This window comes from Anas acuta, chromosome 1, assembly GCF_963932015.1.
Source record: "Anas acuta chromosome 1, bAnaAcu1.1, whole genome shotgun sequence".
NCBI lineage: Eukaryota > Metazoa > Chordata > Aves > Anseriformes > Anatidae > Anas > Anas acuta.
In genome coordinates, this window is record NC_088979.1 from 71,483,157 (window position 1) to 71,505,650 (window position 22,494).

The 22,494-nt window shown below is 38.5% G+C and overlaps 1 protein-coding gene across 2 annotated transcripts; it reads right to left on the reverse strand.

Moving 5' to 3' along the window:
* Positions 1 to 1,023: 1,023 nt before the first annotated feature.
* On the reverse strand, positions 1,024 to 17,984 carry LOC137856542 (arylsulfatase D-like). Of its 2 annotated transcripts, none has more exons than XM_068682118.1 (11): positions 17,618 to 17,984; positions 15,049 to 15,098; positions 14,339 to 14,488; positions 13,240 to 13,361; positions 11,697 to 11,819; positions 8,692 to 9,115; positions 7,457 to 7,593; positions 6,124 to 6,258; positions 5,397 to 5,559; positions 4,983 to 5,104; positions 1,024 to 4,265 (listed from the first exon to the last, which is right to left on the reverse strand). In XM_068682118.1, exons 1-11 carry the CDS (start codon positions 17,717 to 17,719, stop codon positions 3,895 to 3,897), a joined length of 1,899 nt encoding a protein of 632 aa, XP_068538219.1. In that variant the 5' UTR covers positions 17,720 to 17,984; the 3' UTR covers positions 1,024 to 3,894. The 2 variants fall into 2 exon arrangements, with proteins under 2 accessions (XP_068538219.1, XP_068538226.1); XM_068682125.1 differs by lacking the exon at positions 17,618 to 17,984 and adding an exon at positions 17,139 to 17,492.
* Between the last annotated feature and the right edge of the window lie 4,510 nt (positions 17,985 to 22,494).

Genomic DNA, 22,494 nt, shown 5'->3' on the forward strand with positions numbered 1-22,494 from the left:
ATTCCTTCCAGCATGTTAACCGCACCAAACAGCTTCTTGTCATCTGCAAACTTTGAGTGAGGGAGCACTCAATCCCAATGTCCATGTCACCAACAAAGATGTTAAACAGTGTCAGTCCCAATGAATAACACCACCTTTTACTGATCTCCACTTGGACATTGAGCCGTTGACCAGCTCTAGGAGTGCGACTGTCAAGCCAATCCCTTATGCACTGAGTGGTCTGCCCATCATATCCATGTCTCTCCAATTTAGAGACAAGAATATCATGGGGGACAGTATCAAATTCTTTGCACAAGTCCAGGTATATGACCAAGTAGATGATTACTCTTCCCCTATCCACCAATGCTCTAACCGCAACACAAAAGGCCACCAGCTTTGTTAGGCACAAACTACCCTTATTGAAGCCATGTTGGCTGTCACCAAGTACCTCCTTATTTTCCATCTGCCTTAGCATAGTTTCCAGGAGGATCTGCTCCATGATCTTGCCAGACACAGAGGTGAAACTGGCTGGTTTATAGTTCCCTAGGTCTTTTTCTCCTTTTTAATGGAGCTATTCCCTTTATATAGAGCTATATTAAACATACATAACTTGTACTGAGAGGATCCCTACTTTATGATACTGGTACAACTGAAAAACAATTCCAAGTTTGTCATAAACCCACAGCTGCCTTCACTCCATGCATCTTTCCAAACAAGTGTTAAATCACCACAGGATGTACTTTCCAACATCTTGAATGTATGAATGTTACTAAAGAACAGCTGTAGAAAACATGAAGCATCAAATTTCCCTCAATGAAATAAACACTTTTCTGGAGCATTAGGTAGTCTTCTGTGGACAGGAAGCTAAGGATGGAAGATTTAATTGTTTTAAGAATGTCTGTCTTAATCATCCTCTGCCTACTGGCTTTTTTCATAACTGAATTAAAAGAGCCCAAAAGGACATAGCTAATATCATATCAACCACTTTTTGTATATTTTTTATGCACTCAAAATATGTTAGAGCCATAAATTACTGCAATGTGATTTAAACATTGCTAAATCTGAAATTTATTATATCCCATTGCTGTCTTTATTTTTTTTCTCAGTTTTTGTGGTAAATAGTAATTTTGCTGAATTTACAATACTGACACTGAATGATAAATGTCTTAAAAGCCTGAAATTTTCAAAGCATTTCACAGTTATTCATTTAAAAAAGTCATCCTCTAAAGAATTTACTCCCAGAATTACGTATGTAAATGAATTACTGTCAACTCGCAAATGGCCTGAGAACAAAGCATTCAAAAGGAACAATGTGATATTAGAAGACATTAATGAGCTTCTGCATATGGATTCTTTAAACCCCCTGCTTTGCAAGAGTCATTTCAAATACATAAAAAAAAAAGAGGAAAAAAAAAAGAATTTATCTCTGTTCTGTGGATCTGCATGAAAATTATTTAATCTGTGTCTGTGAGTGACCAGAATTAACATGACTGGCAAAACAGTGGTGATAAAGTTATTGTAGGAAACTCATTGACTGCCTGCCGGGGTGGTGTCTTTGGAGGATGGGCAATGACTGGGAAAGCCCTGTTGCACCCGCTGCTTCACCTTGTCCTAGTGATATTGACTGCAATTAGATTATCGTGTGTTTAGTTACACCTGTGCTGTCTTGCTGTGAAGGCCCTCTTCCTGGAGCGATTGGTAGTGCAAGTTAACCACTACTAAATCCCAACAGTCAACACCAGGTGTAAGAGCATGACTATTTGAGAGTCTCTAGTTCCCATATGCTTTGTGCAAATTTACATAGGGCATCTGTAGTATGTTTCCCACACTCTCCATGATCTGCATTATCCATAATGATCAAGGGCCATGAAGTGGTAAAAACCTAGAAAATTCGACTTGTATCTTGAGTGACTGGGCGGTCCAGAATCTCCTCAGATAATCTGTGCTTTGGTGAAAGAACAAGCAAACAGATCTCAATGGGTTCTAATAATGCTAACCTTTCTGAAAGCAGATTTTCATTAACTGTTATGTGCTAAATGAGTTTTATGTTGTCTGCGCCATATTAACTGGGTATAATTGACCACAGGCAACAGGACTATGCAAAAAAGACCTGAATGCAATGTGTCTTGGGAAGAGCTTCAGGTCAAAAAGTGGCAGAAGTGCAACATTTGAAACTTCTGGGAAGGTACAGCATAATGACTGGTCATGGGCCAATTTTATTGACTTCATGGGCGACCATTTGCTTATAAAACTCCTATAAAGGGAGATTTGTGGCTGGGGTGACATTGTTATGTAGCTGTTCAACAGCACATGGAGGAATAAGACTGAAGGGGAAGAGTCACATGTTGGTGCCTAGGAGATGATCCTGAGACTGGAACAAGCAAAGGTTTTGTCCCCCCCAATAAGTGTGCTTTCATGGCCAAACCCCAATGACCAGCACAATGTCTAGTTCAGATGTTTTCCTGTGCCATCCAGCTCCAAACAGATATCCTGCAGTGCTATGAAGTATCCCTGTGCAAGAAAAATTGTTTCAGTTACATGAACAGGTCTTACACCCACATATTTTTAAAGGTGTTAAAAAACTGAGAGGATGTAAAATCCCAGATACTAGACTGGCTTAAGAATGGAAGTGAAGCCTTGGAAAAAGACTGAAAAGATTAATAAATGCTGGCCTTATTGCAGTAAACTGTTGTAAAGAAAATACTGGCTATCGAACATGAAAATACCTTTAAATCTATCCAAGAAAAAAAAAAAAAAAAAAAAAAAACAAAACACAATGAAATCAAATAAATTCTCGTGAATAACACTGAAGGAGCATCTAGGTGCTCTTCTGGGAGCAAGAGTCTGTGAAATGTATGAGGTCGCAGCATGCAATACAGCTTTGCTTTTAATCTGTAGGATTTTATTTACTTGCAGATTTCCCATTGGATGAACTGTGGGGAACAAGGGGGAAAATAAAACCACAATAAGTCCAACATTTATCAAAGAGGAGAAATGGGTCCTAGCCATTGCTAGGGCAGCAAGATAACTTAAGTGACCTGTGCCCAAATGACTAAACTGGTAATCTGTGTTGTGCTTCTGTGACCATGAATGCCACTATGCCCTTGCCAGTGCTGCTTAGGAAGCTCAGTGCAATGGGGGCTTTGGAAAGGGAAAAACTTTTGCTCTTTGTGTTCTCCATCAAAAGAGGCTGACTCCAACCAGAGGAGTCCTGTCATTCTTAAAAAGCACTGAAGTCCCCAGCTCATCACATTTTTAAGCTTTATGCCTCAACTAGACAATTAATCCTTAACCAGGCAGTTAATCCTGATCTAGAAGTCCCAGGCTACCCAGCTGCCATCATTAATGCTGCTGGAGAGACTAACTACATGGAAGGAAGGAATCAACTTATAAAGGAGTTTCTGGGAGGAACTGTAGGTAGAATTATTCTGGAATTATTTGGGAGGCAGGAGGAAAAGTACTCTGCAAAAATATTTTATAAGAGCCTGCTATGCATTGCCAGTAAGTATAAAAAATTAAGGGACATCTCAGTCCCTGAATGACTTAGAAATTCAGAACAAAAAAGAAAACTAAGCTTCTAAATGTACATTCATAAACAACAAAATATAAGTAATATAATTACTGGTACAGCTATAACATTGGCCTGTTTCAGTGCATTTGAACTATTCATTCAGTTGTCAGCGGATGCAAGTTAAAACATGCAGTTCAGATCATACTGTTGTTGTCCCTCCCTGAGAACATCCAGCTTAAAGCCAACTTTACCAAATACTGTGCCACTCACTGGAGAAATTGTCAAATAAAGACTTCATTAAAAACAAAACAAACAAACAAATTAATCAACTCACCAATAAACACCCCCAGAGAAAACATATATGACCTGAAAACTTTGGTTTCAGGAAAATTTGCTTGTTTCCCTTATAGGTCAGCAAGTTCACTATCACCTTCCTTATCACACCAACAGAAAGGGAATGTCCCACAGCAGGGCTGCAGCCACGGCTTCCAGATGATGTTGTACAGGGAGAGCTGCTCTGGTACTGGAGTCAGTGTCCTGCGGTGCTCTTCTATGGCTCTCCCAATCCGCTCTACCACAGTGTCAAAGAGGGGCTCAGTGTCAGCTGATAGAGGTTTGGCTTCAGAAGGGTCTCGTGAAAGGTCAAACAGCAACGGAGGCTCATGCTGGGTCACACCTTCCCCAAAACATGGGCAAAATCCTCTGTCGTAACAAGCTCCAGCCCCGAGTGGACGGAATTTTGGGGTCACATAATGAGCCTTCCAGGTGGCTCCACCTGGCAGGAAAGAAAGAATACTTTCAGTGATGCTGGTGGTTATCACCAGGTGTGTATCACAGGAGTGAATGTTTTCCTAGAGTTCATTTTTGGGCACTGGGTTGCACTTCAGCTCTATACTCACTAGTTGACATAGTATTGTAATTTCATTTAAATTAAATGCTACAAAATTAAATCAATAATTTGAAATTATTTCTATTTTTTTCTAATTTTCTAGTTTTCCAGCAGATATCACTTATCCCTGATTATTTATTTATTTATTTATTTATTTATTCTATGAAGACATGCAAAAAAGATTTGAGGTTTCCATGGCTTGCTTCCAGGTAGCAGAAGGACAGACAAAAGACTGAGGAAAAGACTGAGACATGAGACAAAAAGGGCATGGACTTCCCAGGCCTAGCATTCAAATAGAGAGGTAGGTGAGACCCATCCTGAACACTAGTATCCTGCCTAGCATGACAGAGCTTGTGTCATGTGCCTGGAAGCTATGAGCAAAAACTTATTGCCATATAAGTAACGACAATGATATTAAGTTCTTTATCACCTTACACCTGGAATTAGTTGGAAAGCTGCAGTCCGAGAAAAACAAAACAAAAGAAAACAAACCAAAACCAAAACCAAAACCAAAAAACAAAACAAAACAAAACAAAACAATGTTAGATAAATCTACCTTCCTTTAGACTGACCTCAATTCTTCAAAAGGATTCTTGTACTCACTGTCCTTCTGGTGCCACCGCACAGCATGTAAGTGAATGCCACAGTAATGAAACAGGAACTCATGCTCTGAGTGCTCAACTCTTCCTTGCAGTAAAGGCATCAGATCCCGGCCATCAATAACCCTAACAGAAAAAAGGGATGCCATCAGATTGGGTTAAGTTGTACGGCACTGTGTTTCCTCTGTACACCCCTGGTTGGAATTGACAGCTTTGAACAAGGAAGAGTTTGTAGAAGACTGCAAGTAGATGCTGAATCTCAAATGAAGGAAGAAGTGACTGAGCTGTGGTAACATTTATGTGTCTAGAAAAGGATCAGGAGTGATAAACAACATGGTAGGCCCTTAGAACTTGTTTCCAAAGTAGGTTTTCTATTGTTTTGGGAGAAAAGGGGGAATAATGACACTTATGTTTGTACCTGTCCTGTGGTACTACCCCTCCAGCCAGATGAGTTACTGTGGGGTAAATGTCCATAAGGCTTGTAGGTTCGTTGATAACTGTGCCAGCAGGTAACACTCCTGGCCATCTAAGTATTCCTGGGACACGGATTCCTCCTTCCCAGCCTCCCATAGCTTTTCCACCTTTAATCAAAAAAAAAAAAAAAATTAAAAAAATCATTAAAATAAACATTTAAAAAATATATATTTCAGTTGAATGATACTGTATTAACATAAAACTATTTTTATCTTCATGAGTCTTCTGTACCCTCTTGATGTTACCACTAACTTCCTTCTCCTCAGCATCACTGATAATGTGTTCACTATATTACCCCATTTGTGACCTTATATTTTTACTCCTTTTTGTTATTTTATAAACACATTGTCCCATTAGAACTCAACGTGGATACATTTTCAGATATAAAGTGATTACACAGCCAAGTATATAAGTTACACATTCTTAATGAAAATTAACTTGTGATCAGTTGCTTCGTGAGGAAATGACAGCTTGAGAATTATTGCTTAAAAGAACATCTACACATGCTAGGACTGTGTATATTTTTGAATGCATAGTTAATAAGAGACAAAAATGCTTCTCAAGGATAAAAAGAGTTAACCCTGAAGCATACAGTCTTATCTCATTTTTAGAGGTGTTCTGAGTACTTTGCTAGTTGTTGCTGGGTTGTCACCACCCCTGACAGCTCTTACCTCTGTATATTCCATTCCAGCCACCAAGCTGCCTTGTATCTTCTTGTCTTTCCAGCCATCCACCGTGATCAGAGGCAAAGTAAACCAGTGTAGTACTTTTCAAGCCTTCCTTATCAATAGCATCTAGAACCTGCCCTGTAAACACAGGAATATACGTGCATTAAAAAAATAAAAAATGTAGCTCACACAATATGAGTTTTAGCCTCTGACTTGCAAACATTAAAAAATGTAGGTCTACTCAGTGTTTAAAGGAAGAGTTATACAGCACTGAGATTTATAGATGTCATTTCACTGTCTATATAAAAGCACACAAAAAAAGACATGCCCTAAACCCTTCATGCAAGAACTACACCAGAAGTCTCTAGCCTCTATTGTAAAGGAGTGGTGTGCTGTAAAAATATGGAAAGAAATCTTTATTGAAGGTTCCCAGAAAGTAAGATTCTGCATAAGTGATGGCCATAGAGAAAAAATGTCTTATACATTTATCTTATAATTTTCTAGACCTTGGCTAGTATTTACATCAAGTTACTGGTAGCATTTAACATATATTAACAATGTAAATCTTTTTTTTTTTTTTTTTTTTTTCTTCTTGATCTGATTCTGCCTTTTTAAGTATATCTTCAGTGTGCAAGTGTTTGAAAGATAGGTATGAAAAACTATTCTTTCTGTACATATACACCTGATTATTCCTTTTACAAATGTAACTACTTTTCCTACTGCATGGTTGGATAATAAAAAAATATTCTCCTTCTCCTTGAAAAAAACAGGTTCAAAAATTACTTGAATCTAATTTCTGGAAACATCAATTAACATTTATGAACATCTCTGGATTAGTGAGTGGACTGAAAAATATTCAGTACTCTGCTGAATTCATCAGTCACAGAAAAATAGCCTGCTGTCTAACACCTGGAACTACATTTCTTATCAGTTTTATCACCTGCTTATGTGTGCTACTTAGAAGCAGATAAGACATGAACAGAAGAGGCTGAAATTACATGATCTGGAATAAATAAAGAAAGTTAAATAGTTCTTAGTTCATGTAGTATTTACAAAGAGAAGCAGATGGTTATCTTGAGAGCAGCCAAGGGGACATGGTTATAACTGGTAAACACTAGACAAAAAAATAGATTCACTTGGTCCAAAACTGGAGAAAATAAAAAGCCAACAGTGTAAGCAGTGCTCATACAAGGCTGATGTTATGACTTTTTTTTTTTTTCCTTCTTGCTTTTAATTCTCTTCCTTGTTTTTTGAATGAATAACAACTGCATTTTTATTGCATATTCACACCTAGGCATTAGCTAGAGAGACACTCTTATTTGCTATGGCCACTTACCCACCATCCAGTCCATCTCCTCTACATTGTCTCCATACAAACCATGGCTGCTCTTCCCAAGAAACTTCTCTGTGGTGAGGAGAGGGGTGTGGGAGTGTAAAAAGGAAAGAAAGAGGAGGAATGGCTTGTGCTTATTTCTAAAAAACAGAAATCAACGCTTTGTTACTAGGAGGAGGGTTCTCAATACATATAGAGGTCAATAATAATGGAAAACAGTATTATGATTTACATATGTATTTCAGCAACCACTTCAGAACTATCTTACTTTGTAAGGTATTAAAATCCAGTGATTAGGATCTGTCTGATAAAATAATGTTTGGTTCTCTTTTTTCTCTGAATCATACATAGAAAAGTTTCATATTGAAGCTCCAATTTCATCTCTTGTAAACCATCACCATGCTACTGAAATGAAGACAGTGAGTTCATTGCCTGTCAGTGGCTCCCCACGTCAGTCCACACAGTAACGTTAATCCACAGCTCTTCTTATCTTTCCCTTACCCATACACACATTTCTGCCACAAGCTGTTGTTATCCTTTAAAGTTTCACTGTTGGACTCACGGAATGGAATTGAATAGAATGGAATTGAATAGAATGGAATAGAATAGAACAGAACAGAACAGAACAGAACAGAATAGAATAGTTCTGGTCCTACAATGATGAGAAAGTCCAACTGCCTGACCACTTTGGGGCTAACCAAAAGTTAAGTCATATTATTAAGGGCATTATCCAATGTCTCTTGAACACTGACAGACATAGAAATATGCATTTCCTCAAAATAGTCTATGAACATTCAATCTAATATGTGGAAATTTGGAAAGGTTATCCACTTCAATGAAGCTAGGAATAACAGATGTCTTTAAGAGGCAGTTAATTTATGGCTTAATACTGTAGTGCCATTATTAGCATTATTAGTAATTAATAGGCATAATGCTATTTATATTATTTTATTTATTATATTATTTACAGTTATAGAAATTACAGTTTGCCCAGAGAAACCATGGATGCCCCATCACTGGAAGTATTCAAGGCCAGGCTGGATGGGGCTTTGGACAACCTGGTCTGGTGGGAGATGTCCCTGCCCATTGGAGGGGGGTTGGAACTGGGTGGGATTTAAGTCCCTTCCAACCCAAACCATTCCGTGATTCTAAGATTCTACAAAGACTTCACATGGGAAAATGCTGTTGAAAGATATGCAAGAACCAGAATAAATGTGATCAAAGGAAATTTAGTTTACCTTTCAATAAATGCAATGGACTCTCTCAAGATAAGTGATGTAGTCCTTTCTGTCACCATTGGCTGCTCAGTAATTTCATGGTTTCTCATCATAATGCAGTTCCAGTATCTCACAAATCCATAGCTTGAGAACCATGACACAAAGAACAGGAGACTAAACCCAGCAAGACAGGTTAGTGTTTTCCAGCGGACTGGAATCAAGCCAGTGATTCTACCTAGGGCAGCAGTGAGTGTAAAAAGGCAAATCATCTGAGTGTAAAGCCAGAGTTTCCTTCTGAAGACTCTGTCCATCTCTGGTGCTTCTGTTGTTTGGCAGTCACTTATTAGCGTAAAAGGCATCCCATAAAAATAATCAAACCCATGGTTCAAAGGGTGATGACAGTGGTCGTTGCGGGATTCACAGTTAACACCTTGATGCCACTTCCCTGAAAATATGCATTATTAAAACATAGAGTTAATATTTACAAATGAACTTTTTCTCATTAATAACATTTCTCAAAAAATGTTTTCTTTTCCTACTTCTTCATCCTACAGATACATACTGATTAGGGACCAATAAAATGGAATATATTTTATAATTGGTGAAAGTTAACCACTACAATTTATGAATTCCCACCAGAGTTATTTCCACCACCCAGTTAGGGTGCTCTGTATTCATGCCACGTAGCTTTGATCAAATGCAACAAAGTCTGAACTATAAAGGCAACAAGAAATAAGGAAGACCTCGGGTTTTTAGAACTTTGTAAAATGTATGGCTTTCCTGGAGACCTGTCAGGTATGAAATAGGAGGAAGGAGTCCTTTTGTAAGCATAGGTAAAAATAACACTGTTCTGTTGTCTCTTTACCTTTAAGATGCTATGGATTTATTTATTTATTTATTTATTTATTTATTTTTCCTGGAAGTTTTGGATGACTTAATGGCAGTCCTGTGGCAACACTCAGTGATGTGTTAGTGACAGCTATGACAGCGCAATTAATTAGCTTGCATCTCAACAGTGAGTTTGCCAGACAAACTGTCAGATCCAGAATAATTTGAGCTCAGGAGATCAAGATTTATCATGAAATTACACATATGTAAGTAACTTTGCTGATAATAATATCTCCATATTTTGGATGAGAATATAAAGTTTTGTTTTATAAATATTTTGTTGTCATTTATTTGTATTTAGTCAAGTTTTAAATCATCAAAGACTTTTTTTTTTTTAATTTAAATAATAAAGTCTTCATATATCAAAAGGAACACCTCATGGCTGTTTGCAATTGCAATACCATTTGTTCTTTATTATGAACATATGTCCACTATTATGATGAATAGCACATCAAAATCATACGTTTCCTGCCTCTTAAGTCTATTCAACCAGACTGGTTAGGTACTTACAGGGAAACATAACAAGTTGTTTCATTTGGCTCAAACACTGAGGCTTACAGATATGTGAATCGAGTGATCAGAATCTACCCTTTTTTTTTTTTCTTCTTCTTTTTTTTTTTTTTTTGGTTGTTTTGTTTTGTTTTCTCAGAGGAGCAGTTTAATTAACTCCGATGTAATGTAGGCTTTGGATACCAGATTTAAAGATCAAAATGAACTCTTTGAATTTTACTTGAAAACTAATTTGCAACCAGTTCTTATTGTGGAGTAAAGAATTGTGCACTGACAAAAACATATTATCCTAAGCAATTGGTTCACTATGTTACAACTACGTATACTAACAGTGACCCCTGAGTAGATTTCAAAAGAATTGCAATGCATTACAATAGCAGCAGAAAAATCTACTTTGGAGGGGAAAAATGCTACTTTTTGGATGTAAATATAAAATTTTATTATTGGTGGATGAATTATTTTCAGATAAAATTCAGTTTACCTCAAAATATATTTAGAGACAACTATAAAATGAGACAAGTGAGTAATAAACATACAAATGTATTGGTCATAAATACAGGTGCAGTTAATGTATTCTTGGGCTTCAGATGCACTTCAACATCTAAATCTCTAGCTGAGATTGATAAAGGCTTCTGACATGCTGCAAAAGACTCAAAGCCATAGATAATAAATTGTCTGATTAAGATAAATTAATCTTTGAGGCCCTATTATACAACAGTATATTTCTGACTACAAAGACTTTGTAAAGCATTTCTCAACATAAAGTCTGCTTATCACGTTAAGCCATAGTTTATTAGTAGGAATTAACTTTACAGTCACACTGGCTGTGCTCATAACAAACCAAACATAAACCACTTAGGTGGATCAATTTAGTGGCTATTCAGCTGCGGCGATGTGGGCATGTGCTGTGTAAGATTTCTTGCTTCATGACTCAGCTCAGGAACATTTGTGTTTCTTCAGTCTGTGAAACTACGTGATATATCTAAGATAAATAATTATTTGAAACTGGATCATGACAAAAAAAGTTACGACTGTATTAAAAAAATGTCCTATAAAATATAAAGTAAAATGGATTTCTTATTAATGCTGAAGGAGATAATGTTTCATGGGCTGTACTGAAATACTGGTGAACTACTGTGGCATGCTGCACTTAAATAATTGTTTTGTTTGTTTTTGAAAGACCAAATCCTGTGACATTTTGAACTGATTCTATTGCTTTAAGTAGCAGCTGTTGTCTTTTCTATAGAAAAAAAACCAGCTCTGTCTGCTCTGCTCTGTGTAAAGCATGCACACGCATCTTTGCATGAAACTCATGTATTTGTTTCTTATTTAATAGCACTGGAATAATTATCATATAACTGGTGGAATAGTATTTAAGGGATATTTTTAACAACATATTTTCCAGTATATCTTTTAACAACCACAGGCCAATGTGTTTGAAAGCAGACCAACAGTAAAGATTGTTTTTTATCACATATTTGTTCTTTTAAGAGAGATTCTTTTTGGTCAAGACTTCTTCTTACATAATATTCTTTTATCAGGAAATAAAAATATTACTGTTGTGACATAAGCAGTTGCTAATCAAACCAAATAGTCTGAATGGAACATCCTCAGGAACATCTCTTTACCTATTAGTCCTGTGCTGTAGCCTTGTTGCTGCAGAATTTTGGCAAAAGTAGTTTCATTTGGAGGGAGCCCTCCTGAGCCACCATTCCAAAAAATAACGCGATAATTGTTTATTGCATCCATTCCTACAAAATATAATAAAATCTCAGTAAGTAGAAATGGTAGTTTTATCAAATATACTTTCTCAATTCCTGGTTTCATTGGTATTATAGTGTCAAATGTTTATCCTAATGCTGTTTATTTGGGGAAATCGATCTTGGACAGCATACAAGGATGAGATTTAAAAGATTTAATTCTCTCCATTGTGTATTACCCGTCCTTCTTAGCATCTGATACTGCACCATTTTATCTGGAATGGCACAGTCTTACAGATGCATTTCTATGTTGCAGTGGTATCCAGGCTGCATGCAGTATACTTGTCTGGTGTGTTGGTGAGGGCAGGGAGCAGGGCAGGGAGATTTCAGCCCTCTCTCAGCCTCAAACTCCAGCTTGCATAAGGCTGCCTGCAAACTCACAATGTCCCTGCATGGTGGCAAGGCTGGTATACGACTACTGAAACCCACAGGGCAGCTATATAGCACCCTAATCTTCTCCTCAGATTTATACCCTGTTATTCAGCATTATATACTGGCATAACCTCATCATATGATGTGATGTGAAGTATGAAATGTCTTAACAGTGTTGAACAGTCCTGCTGTTACAGCGGGACACAGACTCTGTACAAGTTCATGTGCATTTTTCAGCTATCTCAGTGGGAGCTATAAGGATGAAAGTAGGATGACATGTCAGCTTCAAAATGCCTCAGGAATGAAGGCACTGAAAATTTTTGCAATAGAACAAGCATTAGAGTCACTGTTAGAAACGTACAGAGCTATTTGCTTTTCATACCTCTTCAGCTCAGGAATGCATTTTGACAGGATAGTATTTTTTCTTCAAAAACAGTACTGGGAAAAATAATATAGCTGTCAAACTGTTATTTTGTAGGACAGATGAATTTTGATATATAGGTTTACAAAGCTGACCTGTAAATCACTCACTCTGCATGCAGACTGGGGGGAATGGGCACAAATCTGCATAGATCTATTATGTTCCCTGAAAGGCTCTGTCATTTCTTATATCTGATGAGGAGTCCCCCAAAACCAAAGTTAAATGTAACTAGTGTTTTAAAGATGTGTTACTATCATACTCTGTGTAATAACTTATTTGAATGAAACAATTTGTACCAACTCCATTCTGGCTGCAATCTGTTCAATACAGCACGAAAATGCAACCAGAGTTGCTAGCTGGTGGGGAGTGAGATGCTCTGAAAAGCTGGCTCTTCTCTGCCTTACTTCCCTCTGGGCTGGTTCATTGTATGTCATAAATATAGATGCCGCCTCCAAGGTACTAGACCTAGCTGGTGAGTCTTTTGTGTCCCTAGTCAGGGACGGTAAGTCTATGGCACTCTGTCTCTGCATGCTTTAATTCCTTTGTGCCCACTGTATGACACTCTTCCCTTCAGCAATAAAGCAATGTTTAAAAGCTACTTGGCTGTGCAAGGCAAACCTGATCGGAGAGGATATCTGCCAGTGAGGAAAGCTGCTCTGCTTGGGGTGCAAAGTGGAGCTGCAGCGATGTGTTGGGTCAGTTTCACTCCTTCCTTTGCTAGGCGATCAATGTTTGGGGTCCTAAAAATACAACCAACACTGTCAGGTATTATTCAGAGGGCCTTCAAGGGAATGAGAATGAGGAATAGTACACTTATCTTAATTTTTGGAAGTTTATTCTATTTGAAATATTTTGATTTCTTTTATTTATTTTCAAGAAGGGGGATGATTTTTTTTTTCTTTTCATTTAACAATAGCTACCTGGATAAATTTCAAGCCAATCATTCCCTCTTTTTTCCTAAGTCCAATGAAGGGTCTTTGCAAAATGCATCCCACTGCTCTTGAAGAAGAGAACTCATGCCTTGGGGATGATGTTATCTTGAAGGCTGAGCCATGCAGAGCCTCATCACCCGTCTATCTGAAACTTGCCTGTTGGTGCCAGCAGGGTGAGATTCTGAGATCTTTGCTGGATGCAGGGAGTGCTCCCACCAAGTCTGGTTTTGTTCAGAGAAATAACGTGCTGGTAGGAAGCCAGCAGGTATTAATGTGGCATGATTTTTAAAGAGAAGACAAATTCCATGTCCCCATGTCTGTATATAGAAGTATTTCCTAGTAACATAGTTCATCACAGTGATTAAAACTGTATTTCGATGTGAGACTTGGAAAGAATGGCAAAACAGACTTGAAAGAGGTAATGAGGCCTGATATGCTGAAAGAGGAGACAGCATTTTTATCTTCAGGTATATGCAAAAACATACCATTTCTCAGTATTGGGCAGTTAAGGAATACACAAGAACTATTGTCACATTCCCAGAGTGGAAGAGCTCTGGATAGCAGAGCTGTCCGTGGGAATGCCCTCTAGTGTGTGAGATAATCCTGGTAGTGCTTGATATTTACATAGAGGACCCCCCCCCCCCCCCCCCAGGAAATGTCCCCAGTTCCCCAGTTCTCCAGTAAACAAATTTGAATAGAGCTCTAATGGCTGCTGATGGGCAGAGGATCTCAGGCTTATGGGAAATAACACCAGGTCTGTTCATTATTACAGTTTGTTTCCTTACCTGATAGTATCATTCCCATAGCAACCTACATCCCCTATGCCAAGATCATCAGCCATCAACAGGACAAAGTTTGGCTGCGTGATGGTGGAAAGCTGTGCCAGTGGTGGCTGCAGAAGCAGACCAAAAATCATGGACGTGACCAGGGATGTCCTGAAACACAGAAGAAGAAAAGAAGCCAAAGGCCTGTCCATTCATCCCTCCCACTACTCATGGCCAAAGACCTTCCCACATGAGCTTGTCTGTAGACCAGACCATTCTCTGCCCAAAACACAAAGGGCATCTTAGATTTTGATCACTGACCCAAGCAGATGTCATAAAAAGGAAAGTGTCAGGAGCATAAATTTAAGATATCCTTTCCCATTTTTTTACAAACTTCTCATGAGCAGTGTCCCTTGGGAATCTACACATTAAAGATAATTAAAAAAATATTTTGCTTTAATAATTTGAGATGTTTCTAGAAATTGGTTTGGGAAACCGAGAATTTGGTCAGCTTCCACTGACATCCTTCTTGTTCAGATTGAGACCTTTGTGTTAAAAACAATGGTAAGAACAAGAATCAACCAAACAGACAAAAAAAATAAATCACATTGTGAGTATATTTTATGGTTAAAAAAACTCATTCTTTTATAATATCACGTTCTGTCATCATTAACCTTAGATCACTTTAGATTTAATAATGATATAAAAAGAATTCATGAACTCTTTCTTACCAGTAAGATGTTAGTTGCCAAATCATTTTTGCATTTGGGGTGTTCAGATCCTGTAAAACCAAGAGAGAAACTTGTCATGCTTGCATCTTCCTAGTAATCAAGGCAATAAAAATAGATAAAAACTTAATCAAAGCCTTACAATATTCATTCTGTTTTATTACTTTAGTTTGACTTTGATCAACTCCTGCATGAAGAATAGTAAAGGCATTAAAGTAATTTTTATTGATAGGACTTCTTCACTTCTTAGAGGAATTTTGTTCTTTTGTGAAGTTTTTCTTAAAGTAGCAAAATATTTCTTCTTTGTTACATGTCTTAGCTTTATAAAAATACTTAGAATTCAGTCACAAAGAAAAGATCTCTTTAAAACCTAGTCCTCAATATCATTATTTTTCTGTAATTACAGAGACAGAAGCAGCCTGCTGCTTCTTCTTATAATGTGCCAAGTTTCCTTTCAGGCTTATGAGGGATATCTTTAGCCATAGAAATTCTAGTCATCTTCTTTCAATGATGACATTTTCACAGAAGACACCAAATCTGTGTCCTCCTGTTGTTTGGCTTTATACTCTGAGTTGAGCCTTTTTCCTTCTTTGTATGTGTCAGATTTCAGGGTTTTAAACAATTTTCCCTTTCTCTGTACAGCTTTCTGCAAAGGTTCTTCTGGATCATTCTCTTTTACTACCAGGACAAGACAAAATGTTAAAAGGTTTTAAAGTTGAAGCTGAGTGACAAGGCTTTTCAACAGACTCCTTTCATTTTTTTCCCATGTCTGGTTAAATTATTCCAAGTGTCCCAATTTTAAAAATCTTGTTGGTTTAACTTTTGTTTTCCAGAAATTATACTATTTAGCAGCATAGTTAATAGCCATGGTTTGTACATTTTATTGATCAATACTACAAGCCTCACTGTGAAAAAGTACATTTCTGTGCTTAGAAAATTGATATTCAGACATGCACAATGCATAAATGCTGGTGCAGCACTGCTATCTACAGACATTCAAACTTTGTTTCCTGCATCTGAATTTGTGCCTTTGCTGCATCCTAGGCCTCTACAGGAGAGATACTGGAGTACAGCTCAGCCATGCTTTATCTATACATACTACTTGCCCTAAAACAGGTGAAATTAATGGGAATTTGAAGGGTTTCCTTAGAAGCTGCCTGTGAAATAGAAGGTAAAATACAGAAAACAGCTTGCTCTGCTGCATGACATTACCTCTGTCAGGCCGCTTGCTCAGTGAAAGCAGCAGGAGTGCTGCCAGAAGAACCCTAGCAGGTCCTGGGGGAATTAGAGGGATAATCAGAGCATTTTTTTCCCTGTTCCTCACCTTTTTGAGAAGAAAGAGAGGGCCCCACGTCCCCACACAGTGGTGCTGCTAACTTGGCCATGAGCACTTTTGGGAACAAAACCTTGTGGGGCCTGTATGGCTCTGCTATGGGAACCAAACCCAGCTTCAAGCAAGACTCTTTCCTCTCTCTCCCATTAATTAACCCCCTCAAATATAATGTAGATTTTATTCCTTTATCCATTTTAATAATCTTGGAGGTGGGGTGGGGGTGTAACTTGCAGGTCTTCCTTACCTTACTGTTTTCATTTACTGACTGAATTTTTTATGTCCATCTCTGCTTTTCTATCAAAATCCTCACAAGATACTGAGATCCCAATTCAAGCCAGTTTGCATACGATAAATTATTCATATTTTCTGATATGCTCAGATGCACTTTTCACATTCTTTATTCTCAGATACTTTTCACAAAAACAGTACCCATTTGTGGCATCAGCTACGTAATACTCAGTGGAAGCTCTTCCAGGTTATATTCCATTCAGTCTGCTACTCTTCAGACTGTCAAAATATCTTCTAAATAGTCCTTATCTGTAGTCTTCGCATAGATAAAAAAAGTCAGACTCACTCACAATAAGTTCGCTGCAGCCGACTCACTTTGTACTCAGGCATGGATGAGAATAATGTTGTAAAGGGAAAAGCCTTCGAAACACTTCCTCGAGATATTTTTATCTACAGCAGCAAGAAACTTTTTCAAACACCCGTTAAAATTTTCCTGAGCATTTCCACAGACAGCAAGGGTGAAATACAGTACCTGGTAATATCAAGTTAGGCTCAAAGCAGGCAGCTGATGCACTGGAGTGTGAGCTTATTTTCAGTCGACTTAAAAACAAACCAATTTTTCGGCACAGCAACTACTACTACAGCACGGCATCTAACATCTGTTGCTGAAGGCAGTCCTTAAATCTGCCCTGGCTGCTCATGCGCATTTTTCCACAGGAAAGCCTTGCTGTACTAGAGCTAACAAGCCGCTGGATGGTCTGACTTACACTGGAGTCCCTCAAGCTGTACATCCTGCCATTCGCACAACGACAACATTCATACAGGCATGAAGATCAGGCTGGGAGCACCAGAAATGTAGCTAAAATGCTTTTTGCCCAGCCACCGTGTTTTCACAGGAAGCAAAGAACCTCCTTCAAGTCTGACAGGCTCCAATGAAAGACGCTATAAGTAACAGCTCCCAATAAACCTCCCCGCATTCCACCAAGGAGAACAGAAAATTACTGTACTTACAAAGCAGCAATTCTTTGCCTGTGGAAACAGGAATGGAGTGCATATCTTCACTTTATGGCAACCCCAAGCGCCAGCAGTGATGACGAGGTCACCTCTGCACATGCAGTAAGAAGCAGTTTTAGGGTGTGGGAAGGAAATGGCAGGAAGAGACCTGAGTTTGCCTTTGCGGAAAATGAGTCATTCAGCTTCATATCTGAGCATTGCCTGTTTTCTAGTCATGTGGGCTAATGCTTTCTTTCTTAACTTTTCTTCTTTGAGCCCTGTTGTACCAAGTGTTTTTGGAAAATATGAAATACTAACAAACAACAATCTTGCATTGCTGACACAGAATTTCCTGCGCTTTCATGCCTCAAAAGAGAAGGGATGTTGTTACGAGTTGGAGGTTCACCAGCAACTGCAGTGCTCAGGTTACTTTGCTAGTGGAACATGTCTGAGGCTAGCTACAGCACTGTACAGGACCCCTATTCCACTCTCTCCCAACCCAAAATTTCCGTGCTGGAGAGGTTACAGCTGGCGCACACAGAAATGATGTGTTTGGTTTCTCTTCTCTCCTTCTACACTCAGTGCCTGCTTCCTTATCCGCACCCTCCTCTGCAGTTACTCAATCTTTACATCTCCAGTTCACTTTCCCCTTCACTTTAGCACTTCAGGATTCATTAACACACATGCAGTTTCTGATTGTCTCATGCCCTCTGCTGTTGTGTGTTTTCTATAATGAAAGCACGTTCAGAGTTGCTGCATTTTTCTGTCCAGGATGCAATCAGTCCCAGTGCTGACCGGGGCAGGCCCTCTTGCAGCTGGGGTCTCCTCCACAGCTCTTCTGTTGCTTCTTATGGTTTTCCATGGCTTCTTGCAAATTGTATAGTATTTGTAATGGAAAACCACAAAGTATAACTGCTGTGTTATTTACTAAATTTAGAGTGTAGCAGAAAATTGAATACACGTCTACAGTGACATTGCAGGAACATGTCTCCTTGTTTTATTTGTGGCCTTCTAACTCATAAGGAGCTAGCCCAGATCACTACTGTGTAAGCAGCACTCCTTAAAGCCTGGCTACTGGCAATTGCCATCTGGGCACAACTTGGGTGTAAGGAAGATAAAGGAAGAAGAGTGGTTCTTGTAGTTTAAGGAGAATCCTCTCACAATGGCAAGTGGTGTTTATTTTGGTGTTTTATCTTGGAGAGGGAGAAAGATGAATGCCTTTTCACTGATGCCACATACAGAGGGCTTTTTCACAAGTTCTAGGCCAAGCTAATTCTGTTCCCTGCTGCTGCACTATCTGTACCTATTTTCTGTGGGGAAATCTTCAGAAAGCCTGTATTTATTCTGAATTAGGAATGAATGTGGAATTTTTCAAAAGTCTTGCATACGTCTTTTAGCCTTATTTTCTTTAAAGCAAGTGCTGGAGGAAATAGCACTTACCAACCTTTTTAAAGTACCTCAACATCTAGGATTTTGAAGTCCCAAACTAGTAGCAGTTTCATAGTAGGGTATGATGATTAAGAGTCTCCCTCTAGCGACTAATTTATTTTTGAACTTTTGTTAGGTTTTAAAGAATATTTGGTTTATGCTCTGTCTTTCTAGAAGCCATTGCTGCTCTATTTTTCTAAAAGACATTTATCCCTGTATGCGATGATGTAAAATGGTGTGATTTCTTTGAAGTCTGATTTACATTGGGTCTTCAAGGATTGAATGCCTACCAGCAGTTGCAGAGCCTTACCTGTCATCCTGGAAGCAAGTATTCCAGGTTTGCATCATTTGAAAGCAACTTGGTGCTTGTACTCCAGGACTACTCTGCAACATTAAATGGAGTGCAGTGAGTGGGGGTGACTGGGAGACAAGCTTCAGAAGTGCAATCATAGTCTAGGTTAAAGCAGAAATTCAGGTGCTCCCATTACCTACTTCTGGCCCAACTTGGAAAACACTTGGCCACAAGTATCAGAGAGCAATTCAGATCACTTACACACCATCTAACCTCACAAGGGAACCTAAAAGTCTGTGAGTGTTTCCATTCTGAAAAGCAATTTGCTGTAGTGTAGTCTAAAACAGTGCAAATGGTAGGGACCAGATACTTGCATGTAGGTATGATCTAACTGTTCAGCAGAACAGGATGAGAACTAACCTGAAAAAAAAAAAAAAAAAAAAAAGATCTTATTTTATTTTTTCTGGATCTTGCTCCCATGATTTTTCGGTGGATTTTTCTATTAGAAACTGTGAAGAAGGTGTATGAAGAGCCTTTAAAATGGGAACAATGCAATGAGCCCAAACTGGTACACAAAAACTCTGTCTAAACACCAGGCAGCACTGTGCAGGTGATGTAGCCTTGGCACAGGCAGCCCGGAGAGGCTGTGGGGTCTGCTCCTTGGAAATCATCCAAAGGTGCCTGGAGATGGGCCTGGGCAGCCTGTGCTGGGTGGCCCTGCTGGAGCAGGGGTCGGAGCAGATGGTCTGAGAGCTCCCATCCAGCCTCAGCCACTCTGTGGTTCTCTGATGCCGTGAAACATGACTCTGGACTACCCTTTCACGAATCCCACCTTTTACGAGAGGCAGAAGTTAGCTCTCTTCAGCTGAGGAAAACCTGCAGTAGGTGATCCTCAGTGGAAAAGAAATTGTCTTCATCTTGGGCTTTCCTGCACGAGAGAGTACATAATTCAGATTCCTGAGGCCCTTGTGCTGTACTTGGTCATGCACTTATTTTGTCCCAGGTTTACATGTGCTTTTTTTTCTGTTGCCACAGTCCTTGTACTGTCCTACAGGGGTGGTTGCTTCTCTGTCTGCCATCCAGAGGGACACCTGGCTCTTCTAAGTACTGTATCATCACTCCTGATGTTGACCCCCTCCAGACTATGCAGGCTGAATAAGCATCCATAGCAGTCTGCTTTGACACTACTCTTTAGGAATGTCACGTGTAAGTTAAATGAGTTAAAACAGGCAGTAGGTCTTTCATCTTCCTTTCCATTGCACTGAAGGTAGAGATAACCTAGCATGTGAATATACATGTATGTATATATACATGTATATATGTATACACATAACAGAGTTTACAGAGTTTATTTCAAATATTTATTCCTTTTTTCCCCACATGATAAAGAGAGCAAAACAGAAGATTAAGATTTTTTAGGTAGTTGAGATGGCTAGACTAAAATGTACATTGGAAATATTAGGGAAAAACAATAAAACAAGAATGTATTGATCTCACTGCTTGAGAAATAGTGGTGAGATGTGAAAAAATCATAGATTTTATCAGACAAGCTACAAAATACACAAAACATTTTTATTTTGACAGTTTGCAAAAGCAAGGACCCTATCTAACATGTTATTAAAACTGCTGTCCTTTAAAACTGCTTAAACCAGTAAGAGGCTGGCATAAAGCATGTGCTTGAAGCTCGGAGGTATTACCTGATCCTGTGTTTTGCCATCTTATGAAGTTTCCAGCAGTGCAATGGTTGTTGCAGATACCAAGAGCTACACTCACAATGGGGTGTTAGTTCAGCTATAGAGGGATGGTTAAAAGATGGAAGTATTTAGTTTCAGGCTGTTTTCTGATGCTGAGACTAAATATACTCGTACTGCTTGAGTCTATCTAGAACACTTCCTATGACAATTTTATAAAATATTTTTACTAGCATGGTAATTTATAAGGTAACACAGTGGAAAACTACAAGGCACTGTTGTCACTAAATGAAAAGAGCTAGATAAGCTTAAAACTCATGAGGTGTTTCAGATTTTCAATATTTTTCAATATTTTTCTAAACTTGAGTATGAAGTCAAAAATATATTTATGCTAGTATACTTTATCAAAGATTTTCAAAAAGAAGTATAGGAGGTTTTAGTTTTCATTGCTTATTCATTAGCAATTAATGACTATTAATAATTGGGCATTATATAAAATGCCAGTAAAATAAATGGCCTAACAACTTTGAGTGTTCCATATTCAAGTCAACTTTTCTGTCTATTGAAAAGTGATCCTATGATAAAGGAAATAAGGAGGATGAGAGACCTCCTGCCTGTTATTAGTCATTTAACTTATAAGCAACAATTCCTACAACATGAGACAGGAAATCTGTAATTCAGCATTCACAGAACTATGGGAGCTGAAAAGGTGAAAGATCTTGAGACTCCTTAAAAAGCTTGAAACAGTATGACAGAGCACGTGTTGCATGTAGATTACATATGACTTGCAGGGGACAGAACAACACTCATATTTATCTGTAAAAAGCCCCAGTGGCAAAGCTGAAAATAGATCCTGGAGTACATTTTGGTAATGATTACTATTCTAGAATTATAGAAATTATGCTCCTTGTTACTGCAGCTCACGTGCCAACTTAAAACTGTCTTCAGTATTTTCCTGGCAATCGTCACAAGCTTCAGTGACTGGGTTTTGAATTTCAAAACCATGACATGATTTGATTTCAAGCCTTCTAATTGTAATCCTCACACTGAGAAAACAAAGAAAAAAAAAAGAATAATGCTGGCCTGTACATACAGAGTATTATGAATAGTTCTTGTTAAATCAAAGTCCCTTTAAATAGTATTTTTGTATTATAAACTTGGGGAAGAGCATTTGTCCTTTGGAATCAAGGATCTACTTCAGAAAACAACACCTTGCGTATTTCAGACCAGAAATCACATGAATTGCCCACTTCAACAGCTGAGCACCTGAACAGCTCTAGCACCGCAAAAAGGGGATGTCAGTTCATGACAGTTCAAATAGGTATTTTTTGCACTCTCAGGCAAGGCAGCTTTGCTCCAGAAATCAGTGATGGGAAAATTCCTGAGGAAGCTGCATAGAACCAACTTTGCTGGGATGGTCTACATGGAACAAAAACATGGATTAGGTTCTGTGAAATGTTTTTATATCAGTGGCATTCTTAAGC

Excerpts from the sequence above, each read along its gene's own strand:
- LOC137856542 (XM_068682118.1), bottom strand. The coding sequence starts at position 17,719 with ATGTGCAGAGGTGACCTCGTCATCACTGCTGGCGCTTGGGGTTGCCAT. Across the intron at positions 15,099-17,617 it reads AGGCAAAGAATTGCTGCTTT|GATCTGAACACCCCAAATGC; the intron begins GTAAGTACAGTA and ends TTGGTTTTACAG. Across the intron at positions 6,259-7,456 it reads GGAGATGGACTGGATGGTGG|GGCAGGTTCTAGATGCTATT; the intron begins GTAAGTGGCCAT and ends CTGTGTTTACAG.